This window comes from Chlamydotis macqueenii, chromosome 2 (genome assembly GCF_036417535.1).
Source record: "Chlamydotis macqueenii isolate bChlMac1 chromosome 2, bChlMac1.mat, whole genome shotgun sequence".
Classification (NCBI taxonomy): domain Eukaryota; kingdom Metazoa; phylum Chordata; class Aves; order Otidiformes; family Otididae; genus Chlamydotis; species Chlamydotis macqueenii.
Window position 1 is genome coordinate 35,738,896 of NC_141557.1, and position 12,316 is coordinate 35,751,211.

The window sequence follows — 12,316 nt, forward strand, 5'->3', positions numbered from 1 at the left end:
TCTCATAGGTCCAACCGTCATCTGAGACATGACGTGCATGGTGTGCCCAGAGTTGAGCTCTGAGAGCACAGAGGGCAAGAACAGGGCCATGGGAGAAGGATCCTCATCCGCACTCTACATCTGGGTCATTGGCTTGGCTCAGTGCGTATGCCCTGCTGCTCCACTCTCACCTTCACTATCAGTCACCTCTATCTTTGTCCAGGGGACCATGGGTTTGACAGACAGGGGATGGAGAGGTAGTGGTCAGACTTTAGGGATCCAACACCCAGGATGCAAACATGGATGTTTCTGAGTCAGGTGAAGCACTTGACCACTGTTCAGGGAGTTGGGATGAATTTTTCATTTTTGTGGGACAGAGTCAACCTGTGGATGTGCATCCTCATCCCCAAAGGCCATGCACAACAGTGTCAAGCCAAAAATAACCAGGTAGCAAAACCTGTTGTTAGGATGCACCACGGTAACTGGAGATATCGTCTCAGCTTGGCTAGCTGTAGATGAAGTTTATTGAAGGTGGGACTAGAGGTTAAGGTTTGACTCTTGATAGTAAAAACTAGGTAAGATTTTCCTTCAATGTGCCCTCCGGGTCCATATTTGAGCTTTTACATGTGTTTGTTTTGGGGAGACTTTGGATGAGGCAGAGATGGACAAAAACCGAGCAAGCCTTCTGCAGCAGTGCATCTGCTTCTCTTGGGACAGTTGGCCTCAGTGAGGAGTGAGGAAGTTGCCATTGGGATGCCTGTCCTGGGTGGCTGGGTTTTCCTTCTCCTTCTCCTTTTCTTTCTCTCTTTCTTCCTTTCTTTTTTCTTTCTTCCTTTCTTCCTTCCTTTCTTCCTTTCTTCCTTTCTTCCTTCCTTCCTTTCTTTTGTTCTTTCTTTCTTCCTTCCTTTCTTTCTTCCTTTCTTCCTTCCTTCCTTCCTTCCTTTCTTTATTTTGTTCTTTCTTTCTTCCTTTCTTCCTTCCTTTCTTCCTTTCTTCCTTTCTTTTTCTTTCTTTCTTTCTTTCTTTCTTTCTTCCTTCCTTCCTTCCTTCCTTCCTTCCTTCCTTCCTTCCTTTCTCTTTCTTTCTTCTTTCTCCTTTTAATTTTTTTGTTTCATATGTAACTTTCCATTCTTTGTCCTCCTAAATGGAATCTCTTTACACATATCTGTAGCTTGCTCCCATGGGGTCAAATCTGCTAATTTTCAAATCAAAGATGACATAATTCAAAGCAAATAGGACCCTTTCATTACAAGAGGTGGACGGTTGGGTCTCTGGAGTAAGATACCCACTTCGGTCATTTACCTATTTGTGAGAAGTCCCTCAGGAGATCCTCTACCCCTTGGACACCTGTATCTCCAAAGGAACCTTCCGTAGGGATTTCTCCCACTCTCCCTAGGGATGAAAAGGGTCCTCATGATGCTATAGAAAAGCTGGGACTTTTGCATCCGTTTTCTCTAGGCAGAGCAGACTGGGATTCAATTTCCATCTCTTAGGGGTCAGCCTCCAATGCTCTGCCCCACAGCTATACCCGTCTCAACACTTGCTGATAAGGCTCGGTGTGAAAAAAAAAAAAAAAAAAAAAATTCAGCTAAAATACCTGGGATGTGGCCTGTCGGGAGAGGAAGCTAACGCCGCCAGCGCGGCCAGGAAGCGAAGGGCTGCGAGAGGGCGCGGACAGCCGCTGTCCTCCACCCTGCGCCGCTCGTTTAAAGCAGGCACGGACGACACCCTGCGTGGCAAACGCCCCTCGTTTCAGCCATTTCCCTTCGGGAAGGGCCGGGAGACGGGGCCCTCCCGGGGCTCTGCCGCCTGCCCAGGGCCCGCGGTAGTGGCGGCGGGGGCAACGGGGGTCCCGGCGGTGGGTTGGAACCGGTGCCCCGGCTGGCAGCATCGCTCCTCTCGGCCCCTCCTGGGCGGCCGGTCCGGTTTAATAAAGCGGGACTGGGATTTTCAGCAAGCCGAGCCCTAAGACGAGTTCGAAAGGGTGGGGGTTTTGCCCCTCTTCGGGTCATGAGGCTGCGGGAGGAAAGGGGTGGGAACACAATGGGAATAAAACGGGCGGGTTTGGGTACAGGGGGGAAACGCAAGCGGAACGCCGTTGCACGTCTGAAGCGAAATACTAAACGCAGCGAAAGGCTGCCTGTCCGCCTCTGACATGCCTGCGGTTTTCTCTTGGTGATGCTACATCCCCCCCCCTTCCGACTCTTCTTTCGAGCACCCGAAGACTCCCTGAAACCCCTCGGTGTTTCTGTAAGGGATGCTTAGGCGCACCACGTCTCTGGCGACGCCGTCACTCTCGGGCGGGTTTCGCGTGGAGGTCTGAGAGCGCAATTCTTGTTAAATCACATCTAAAAAAAAAAAAAGCCACTGAAATGCTGTCGATTTTAATTTACCTATGCCTTTCACTGAGTTTAATCCACACCATAATACTCCTTTGCTTTCAAATCAGGGATCTTGCCACGCGGATCGTGTTTCTACTGCTTTAACATTTAAAGATTGCCACAGTTTTATGGCGCTAAACGAGTCTGGAAGCGATAGCAATTGAAATAGAAAGCCCAAATTCCTGCACGATTTACTCACTGCAATCAGTAAAGCAGCACATCTAGTTTCCACTGGCGAACTTGTCCTAAAGGTCCTAGGAGAGTGAATCTGGCCCTTTCCACACCCTCCTCTCAGGTTTTGATTTAACAAGGTAAAAATCTCCTGATCCTCCTGCGGTAGCAGGGAAATGTTGCTTCCGGCAGCCAACAGGTAAAAAAAAACCCAAACAAATCAAGAACAGGCAGATGCCCTTCGTTGAGATGCCAGGATCCGACATTCAGAGCTACCTAGAGGTATCGTGTCCTGGATCGGATCCCATAAATACCATTAATTTGTTCTTCTAGGCTCATCCTACTCGCGGCTCTGTCCTCTCTCCCCTCCACGGCACTTAGGTGTTATGTGCTATCATTGTACCCGCTTGTCTTTACACCCCAGAATAATGCGCCTATTATTCTCTTCTCGCCAAAGCTTCCTAACTCTAACCATGTCGTAAGAAATAGCCTTAATAAAACAGTGATAATTACGCCATTATTGTTAACACTACCCATTAAAAATTCAAAAATAGACTTTCTGGTTTGGTCACCTATTTGTGCTGCCTATCAGTTTTTGCGGCACTAAATCGTTCCGCCACATGTCAAAACTTTCTTCCTTTTTTAAAGATGACAAGGCTTGGTTTTATTAGAGAAACCGAAGGCGCATCGTGGGTTCACAGTCGTAATTGGACAGGATCGGTCAAAAGTTATTGACACTCTGCTGACCGGTGAAGGAAAATAAATATCCCGCGGGTAAGAAGTGTGTGATGTGTCTTTCCTTCTCCAGGCTTAGCACTTTCAAGGGAAACGCCTAATTTATGAGCATATCACTCTAGCAATGTTTTAATGTCCCCCTGTTATGTCCTTGTTTTGGGAAGGGAGGGTGTTTCGTTGGGTTTTTGTGTACGAGGCACCTTTCGGCAGCTGTAAGGCTGAAATCGGTGTAGGACCCTTTTGAGCGCCGTCGCCCTGATTTCGCCTTGGCCATATATCAGCAAGGAAAGCTGTAAACTCAGAGAAATAAATCAGTTTGCAAAGTTTTGAGGATAGTTATGACATCCTGGCTGTGACCAGGCAAGCGAGAAAGACTTCATAGATTTTAAATCTCGGTCTGGAACACGCAAGAGGGGAAAGAAAAAAAAAAAAAAAAAGACAACCCTTAGAGATACTTTCCAATCTTCCTGGAAATTAATCCCAAATGAGGGAGTCTCCTTCCAAATCGGCCTTGACAGATCTGTGGGAAACACTAGACAGAAGGCAGAGCGTCGGACCCTGCATTCCCGGCGGGGCAAAGCTCCTGCTCGTCGACGTGCGAGAGGCTGTCGCGGCGGTATTCATCCTGGGGGATGTAAAAACAGACATTTTAAGAAGCCTTCACTAATCCAATCTAAAAAGACGCCAAAACTTCCAGTCCATCAGAGCCATTCTTTTTTTTTTTTTTTTAATCCTTTTCTCTCTCTCTTTTTTTTTTCTCCCTTAGACTTCACTCAGACCTTTAACTCTCTGTGTTTACCCTTGCAAAAGGTACATTTACGTGTGTGCGGGGGTGTGGGTCTGTCCATGCGTGAGTGTATCGCATCCTGTGTTGCTGCGGGCTGACACAGACCGTCCGTGGCAATGACCATCATCTCGGGCTCAACAAAACCTCCCACCCGAGGTACATGACGGGCGGCATCCTAGTGGGAACGGATTAAGAACGGGGTGAGGAAGGAGGCAGCAGCGGCTCGTAAACAAAAATGATAAAATTTGTGGGAATCGGCCAGCATAATCCTGGGAACAATTCCCAGGGCTCCAGTCTGCCAAGAGACAGAATTTCCCATTAATTTCCCCTCAGTGGTCTCCATTGCCCGCTCTGGGAGCCCTCCCTCATGTTATTTTGAATTCAGCTCCCGGTTACTGTTTTATTTAGAGAGAAACGCGAATACCCCTCTTCTTACTGCCCCCGAACTGGTAGCAGTGGGGAAATCCTCTCCATCCGCCACAGACAATAGCCAGCATCCTCCGGCACGGCTGCTTGGCCGAGCTATCAGGGAGGCTGGAGGCGAATTTCCCTGCGAGTCTGGGTCTCTCGTGGGCCTCGGGGGAGGCCGAGCTCCCACACCCCCCACTCCCCCGAATGTCCCCAGCGAAACACGGCGGCTATGCCGCCATCCGTGGGCAGCGGCACCCGCGCGGCACGGGCACAGCGCTGCCTGACCCCCCCACCTCGCCTCGCCTGGCCCTACCGCGCCGCGCTGCTCCGCGCAGGGGGATCAGCCCTGACCCCTCCGCCCTGCGGGAGCAGGCGCTCCGCGGCCACCGGGCAGGCGGCAGAGCCGGGCTGCCTTATCCGCCCATCCATCCCTCCATCCCTCTATCCGTCCCGTGCCTCCATCCCTTCCTCCATCCCTCCGTCCGTCCCTGCATCCACTGCTCCCCCCGCTCCACGCTGGCACAGCCGGCGGAGCAGAGCCCGGCTGCAACAGGGGTGGGCCGCGGATGCCCGTCCAGAGCCGGGAGGGTTGGAGCTTGGCAAGGGAGAGAAGGGAAAAGGGAATTTTAGCAAGGAGTTTTCAAGAAACTGGCAACCTTTGGAACAGCGCACGCACCATAAGTATAATGAAAAACCGCGTGGTGATGTGTGTCTACGCGGAAACGTGCCTGCGTGGCTACACGGGGAGAAAGGGAGATCGGTGGCAATAGCCCTGTAAAAGTTCCTGGTTTATCCCCCTGAAATCAGTATGCTTATTGCTGGGAGCACATCTTAATCCGCGCAGCCAGCGGGCCGGGAATCCTATTTGTTGGTTTGTTTGTTTGTCTCCCTGCATCGTGCCTGCCTTGCTCACTGGGCTAGACAGAAAATCCCAGCGTGTTTCCTATTGCCCTGCCTGTTCCCCACCGAAGCAACGTCACCTCAAATATGCCAGTAAATTCCTTACCGGCTTGGGAACGTAATTGGTTGAATGTTTTCTGCAGCCTGACTAGCCAATAACACTCCGAGAAAAAAAATTTAGAACAACCTCGTTACGACAGATGGTGAAAACGACTTGACACTACACGTCTGAGTCAATATTAACTAGAGATGAGATACTTGCCGCACTCGTTAGAAATACCAGAATACGCCAAAGAACCTACGTGTGCCGCTGTATTTAGGGTACAAGGACCCTTATTTTCAGACAAGTGCTGTCCAAATGGTTGCCCTTGTCATTTCTGTTTTAACAACATCTGCTAGCTAGCATAAGCTCTGGCCTTGGTAACTTGCATTTATCTGAGCCTGAATTATTATTGGCAGACCTTCTTCTTGCAGTTTTTCCTCCTGAAAGCAGATGATAATTTATGCAAAACAATTAATTAGAAATAAGAAAGGGGAGGAGACGTAAAACCCTCTTAAAAAGCTCAAGGATCGTGGAAGAAATGGAAACTGCGAAGGAAGAAATAAGAGTAGAAGATAAACAGCAGATAGCCAGAATAACTACAGCTACGAAAAGTGAAGTAGTTGTATCTTTTCAGCTGTCAAACGTAATAAATACATAACCGCATTTTCCCAAATTTTAAACGAACGTTTTAATCTCAGTCAATAGAAAGCAGTAATAGTTACACGAATAGGAACCGATAATTAAACCAGAACAAGAAGATAAGGCTATTTCTGCATTTCAGATGTCAACAGCGCGTTTCCTTGTCCTCAAGTTTGCGAAGGATTTGTAAAGCCTTACACGCCCAGTTGCGCGGATTGCCGATTGCCAGCAGTAAACAAGGCATCCAAGGAAGGGGCTTGAGCACGCATCTTCTCAGTTCCAGGATGCTGCTAGGGATCTTCGCCTCAGTTCTACACCAAGGTTGTGGCTCAAAGTGGTCAAAAGGCTGTTTGATTGTCAGGCAAGGCTTCCCCCCGCGGAAGTCTCTCCGCATGTTACAACCTCTTTGCAGCTCAGCTCCATATGCATCTTTTTTTTTTCACACTTCCCTCTCCATCTCGGGCTCCTACACCTGGCGCATCACGCATTTCAGCCCATTAGCTCCGGCTCTTCCTTTCATCTTCCCCATGGCAGACGTTTCTATTTATCCACTGGCAATCAATGCATGGCGTCACCGGTGGTACTGTAATGACGACTGCACCATTGAGGATGACAGCTTAGAAAGAAGAGGGCAATGGTGATCCCTCCCAGAGCAGCACAGCGGAGTGGAGCGCTCACATCACAAGGTCACCCTATCTCACCGCTTTGCTCCTCTGCATTGGCAGGAGAGGGTTCGCTGGGTTTGCACAAGGCTTGGGGCGGGAGCGAGAGGTGGGGGGGGAGGGGGGAGATCTGGATTTTTTTTTTCCCCCCTCCCTCAAGCAAAGCCACAATGGAAACCAGGAAGGAGATGGTGATGTTTCTGGAAGGGACACAACTTGGCGCTCTAGTTGGCAAGAGGGTGCCTAATTTGTCCGAAGCGGTGGGGAGCCCCGCTCCCGAGCCGCAGGAGAAGATGATCCATCGGAACTGCCTCAGCCCCAGACCTGGCCCCTTGCCGTCCCGAGAGAGAGGAGGAGGAGGAGGTGGCGGAGGAGAAGACGAAGAGGAGGTGGAGGTGCTGCCAGGGACAGGGACGGTGCCGGAGAGCCGTTCGGCGGCGGCAGCACTGCTTTCGGCCGGACAGCAGCCCCCCGCCCCGGACCCCCCCTCCAGCAAAGGGCAGCAGAGCAGCTCGGACACCGAGTCGGATTTCTATGAGGAAATCGAGGTGAGCTGCACCCCGGACTGCGCCACGGGGAGCGCCGAGTACCAGCACAGCAAAGGTACCCAACTCCTTCCCATGCCTCCAGCACCCCGCCCGCTCCGGAGCTGGGGGGCAGCACCGGGGGTTGGGGGAGAGGGGAGGCGGGGGGGGGGTGCTGCCGGAGGGGGGTCTTCTCTCCAGCTAAGCGAAGGGCAGCAAAGTCGGGGTGCATGGGTGTGTGTGTGGATCCCCTTTCCTGGCCGATTCCCCGGCTCCCTACCACCGGGAAGCTTGTTTGGGAGTCAGAGGACACCGGGCAGCCCCTGCGTCCCTGGAGGGGAGCCAGACTTCCCGCCGCGGATGGATCAGGTCTGCAGCTTGCCCTGTAGGATCCCCCCTTGGCCAAGACCACCACCCTCTCCATCTTTTTTTTTTTTTTTTTTAATTATTATTATTTTATTTTATTCTTCCCCATCGCCTGGGCACTAGATGCTCCAGGAAATCCCTTCCGATCCTCCGATCCTCCCTACCGGCGGGTTTCTTTTTTTTTTTTTTTTTTTTTTTGGTACGTGTTGAGTAGGGGACCGAGATCAAACGGGTTTTCTGGCCGAGAGCTGTTTGTGGTTTTGCGGGGTGAAATGTGCCCGGGCGAGTGCGGAAGCGCCCATAAAGACCGTAAAATCGCTCGCCGACTCCTGCCTGAGCTGAGTGGGGCAGGGGAGGTCCCTGTTTGCACGTCGGATTTAAAAAAAAAAAAAAAAAAAAAAAAAAGATGAGAGGTCCAAATTACCTTGTCACTTCTATGTCTCGGTGGCGCCAGCTCGGAAATGGTCCCAATGAATTAATTGCCTTTGGTCTCAGGCACAATGAGGGAGAGTTGCATTTGAAAGCAAAGGCAGCGGCCAGGCCCTTTTTCCTCCTGCCCCCACTCCTTATTCCCACCTTCCCAGCCCGGCAAAGCACCCCCCACCCGCCCCCCGCCCCGACAACAAGCCAGTTCTCCCCCTCCCGTTCCTCCATCACTTGAAGAAGAAGCCAGGGAGCGCGGAGAGCGCTGTCTACCTTCTCTCGTCCCCGAGAGGCTCTGTGAAAATATCCTGTCCTGGGCTTTGGGGGCTGAGCGGAGGGTTCCCGAGGCCTTGACCTCCCCCTGGAGGAAGCAGGGTCCCTGCCCGCCGGCTGCTCCCCTCCTGGGCCTTTGCTGGGCTGGAGGAGGGGGGCCGCGGAGTCGTGGGGCCTGGGCAGTGGGCACACCTGCCTTTCCGAGCCGCTGAGGGTCGGGGGATGCTGCGGTGGCCACCTTCGGCTTCACAGTGCAGGAAACGGGCACGGGAGGGTGGGGTGGGAGCACCGAGCAGACAGTCCCAGAGCGGTATGTGTGTGTTTGTGTGCGTTGAGGGGGACAAGGCAGCCTTCCAGACAGAGTGAGTGAGCACCCATCAAATCCTTAAGCGGTGCTGTATCCCTCTTGGATGTCTCCCCAGCATCCTCAGCACACCCGGGCAGGTAGAGAAAAGGCAAACGGGGAGGAATGGGGGGGAGAAAGGAGGTCGTTGGGGAGACGGGCGAGGAGCATCCCTCCGTGGCCCCCCTCCCACGCCCGCCCGCCTCCGAGCGTGTGTCTCCCCTCCGGGCTCCCCACGCAGGGCCGTGTTCCGAGGGGCTGTCCGGTAGCCCCAGCAGCGGGGCGGAGCACCCCAAGGGCGGCGGAGGCGGCGGGGGGTCCCAGGGCTCGCTGGCCTGCAGCGCCAGCGACCAGATGCGCCGGTACCGCACCGCCTTCACCCGCGAGCAGATCGCCCGGCTGGAGAAGGAGTTTTACCGGGAGAACTACGTGTCCAGGCCCCGAAGATGTGAGCTGGCGGCTGCTCTAAATCTACCAGAAACCACCATCAAGGTACACACAGCTCGGGACGTGTTTTCAATTAGCACGATATAAATCTATACGGCCAAACTTCCTTGCAAAACTCGGGAAAAGCACAACCCTCCCTCGCCCCCCCGCCCCCCCCCCCGCCCCTTTCCTGGCTCTGCCTGCACCCAGCAATGCTGGAGAGGGGACACGGCTCCGTCCCAGCCAGCATGGCTAATCCGGCCTCTCCTTCTTATATTATTTTTAATGCTCCCTTCAGCCCAGTCCAAATCTGGCTCAGCTCTTGTGGGAGGGAAGAGGAAGCCGGTAGCAGTTCTTGTTTTGGAGCTGCCTTTTCAAAAATGCTTGCACGTGAAAATTAAAACGATAACAATACTCCCAGGGTAGTTTTGGCTGCAAAACGGCAGTAAGGAGGTTTTCCCGGTGCCGAGGGGGAGGGTTGGGTGGTCAGCAGGACAAGCCCTGGGAGAAAGAGAGGAAAACAAGCACCCTGAAAGGGCTGCTCCAGTGGGGCTCGCTGCAGATTTATAGGGGGTTAGCTGGTCCCTCCGTACGTGATGACAGCTCCCTCCGGGAGGGGAACTCGACGCCGGTCTCCGCTCGCCAGTAGACCTCCTTCGCCCCGGTGCTGGTGGCCGGGCGGAGCGGGGTGGCGGGAGGTGACGGCTCTCGCCTCCCCCTTCTTCCTGCAGGTTTGGTTCCAGAACCGCCGGATGAAGGACAAGCGCCAGCGCCTGGCCATGACCTGGCCTCACCCGGCAGACCCGGCTTTCTACACCTACATGATGAGCCACGCAGCCGCCACCGGCAACCTGCCCTACCCCTTCCCCTCCCACCTGCCCCTGCCCTATTACTCTCATATGGGCATCGGAGCCCCGTCGGCCTCTGCCGCCTCTCCCTTCAGTACCCCCCTGAGGCCGCTGGACACCTTCAGGGTCCTGTCCCACCCTTACCCCAGACCAGAACTACTCTGCGCTTTCAGGCACCCCTCCCTCTACCCTGCCCCGACTCATGGACTCAGCAGCGCCGGGGGCAACCCCTGCTCTTGCCTGGCTTGCCACAGCGGCCAGTCCAACGGGCTGGCGCAGAGACCCTCCGGATCAGACTTTACCTGTTCAGCCACAACCAGGACTGACTCTTTCCTCACTTTCACACCCTCTGTGCTGAGCAAAGCCACTTCAGTTTCCATGGACCAGCGAGAAGAAGTACCTTTAACGAGATAAACCTTCCTCTCAGGGTTATTAAGAACTCGCTCCTTTGCCGGGCTTCTCTTCGAGTTAATGTACCTACAGCCGATGTTTATTCAGCCGTGTTCTCTCCCCAGAAGTGGGCATCTACGGGAAAAAAAAAAAAAAAGACTAAAAATAGCTCAGTCTTAAGAGGATTTACATTCCACGAGGAAAACAAAACAAAACAAACAAAAAAAAAAGAAAAGAAAAGAAAAGAAAAAGAACGAAATAAACGACTAGTGATTAATCTCTGAGAAGGATTTTGGGCACGGAAGATAAAAAAAACCCAACACTACTCGAATGAAATACACTCCGGTGACCCATAGAAATGAGCCGGGACTGTCTTTTCCACGGATAGACTTCTTACCAAGGGCTGGGGCTTCTGCAGGTCGTGGCCACAAACCTTATGCACAAACCTACGAGAAGAAGAAGGAAAATCTGAAATACTTGAAAGAAACATTATCTTGATAACGAAATGGCTTGTGCGCATGAAGAGAGCAAAGATGTAATCTACCAGAGTGTTCAGAAAATGAAAACAACGAGCAAACAGTAAAAAGAAAAGGTTTCTGGATTGCAACTCAACAGTATTCTCCAGTTGTCTCTATAGAGAAAAACAATGCTTTACCATAAAGAAAAACTGTCGTTCTGTACATTACTTCCGTGGTTTAGTCGCATTCTTTACTCTCCCTTGTTTTCTCCTTCGTTTCGAGCAGAAATTCAGTATTTCGTCTCCTCTTTCATGCCAACTGTTATTTTTCAGGGGCAGACTGGAATTGGCAGGGAAAAAATACGAGCTCCTGCCTCTTTATGGGGCAGAGCTATTTGTCCTTTAAAGGACAATGTCTTATTATCAGTAGCTGAAATGTGCCCACACCGGCGAAATTAGCAAGTGATGTATATGTAAGGAGGGTTTTTGAATATCGAAAGTATAATGCTCTGTGAGCAGAGCCCCCGTGCCAACCGCTAACAAGCCGCCAAGGGAAGAGATTAGGTGACAGGGAGCACCACTCCTTCAGACAATCACCAGTCTGTAAATTGGAGCAGAGGCGATTTCCCTTCCTTTGTACTTCAGCCTTCAGTTCCTTGCTGCGTCTTCTTTCTTTCCTTTTTTTTTTTTTTTTTTAAAGTATTTAATTCATGCGTTGGGTTACGTATTTCCTTCCCCACCTCTAATCTTTGCATTTGTATGTGTCCTTCACGCTCATCCCTCTTCCTTCTCGAAGAGGATTTATTTCACAAGCCCTCTCTCCCACCTCCTCTTTCAGGTATTTCAGAAGGAGATAGCATCCTTGCTTCTGCCTGGATTTCTGTCAACCTAAAATAATAAAAAAAAAAAGCACGGACACCGGGCTGGGTAGTAGCTTCTTCCAAATCCGGAATTGTTTATTTCATTCTGTTTTAAAACAGCCCTAAAAATGCACTGTCAGAATTTGTTACAACAACAATAACGACACCACTAACATAATAACAACAGACACATTTTAACAACATATCACCCATATTTTTATTGCGTTTGTTAGAAAAAAAAAAAAAGTAAAAGTGTTGCTTAAGACGAATGTTACCTCCGTGCAGTTTCTAACAGTTACAGTTCAACAAGCAGGAAAATAAATGCTGGACAGAACAAAGACATGTTGACACCTCCACTATCTACTTGGTGTTAAATTGCTGAGGAGCCTCTGGTTTATTGTCGCACCGGAGACTTTTTGTCCTTAGGACACGGAGTGAATAGCAGCTTTTCCCTAGAGCGGATGGAGAGCAGGGAAGAGACACGGGCGTTCCAGGATAATATTTTTCCAATTAAAAAAAATTTTTTTTTTTTTTAGCTTTTTAAAAAGCCATCCAAAGTCACCATCTTTAAATCATTAAGGGCATATTGTTCAGCCCTTTCTGACTAAGATGTCCTCACGGACATAGAAACCCGTGGCCCTTTTCGGACACTCACAAATAGATTCTCCCCCGCCCCATCCTCCCGGAAATAACAATTG

The 12,316-nt window shown here is 51.3% G+C and overlaps 1 protein-coding gene across 1 annotated transcript; it reads left to right on the forward strand.

Moving 5' to 3' along the window:
- The first annotated feature begins 6,878 nt into the window (after positions 1–6,878).
- EVX1 (even-skipped homeobox 1) lies at positions 6,879–10,325 on the forward strand. The gene is made up of 3 exons (XM_086742578.1): positions 6,879–7,311; positions 8,879–9,129; positions 9,795–10,325. Exons 1-3 carry the CDS (start codon positions 6,879–6,881, stop codon positions 10,323–10,325), a joined length of 1,215 nt encoding a protein of 404 aa, XP_086598704.1.
- The last annotated feature ends 1,991 nt before the right edge of the window (positions 10,326–12,316 follow it).

What these genes read in the sequence shown, in the direction of transcription:
- EVX1 (XM_086742578.1), top strand. Translation starts at nt 6,879, where the DNA reads ATGGAAACCAGGAAGGAGATGGTGATGTTTCTGGAAGGGACACAACTT. An exon ending in CGAGTACCAGCACAGCAAAG is followed by an intron (nt 7,312 to 8,878) that starts GTACCCAACTCC and finishes CTCCCCACGCAG; the next exon opens with GGCCGTGTTCCGAGGGGCTG. An exon ending in TACCAGAAACCACCATCAAG is followed by an intron (nt 9,130 to 9,794) that starts GTACACACAGCT and finishes TTCTTCCTGCAG; the next exon opens with GTTTGGTTCCAGAACCGCCG.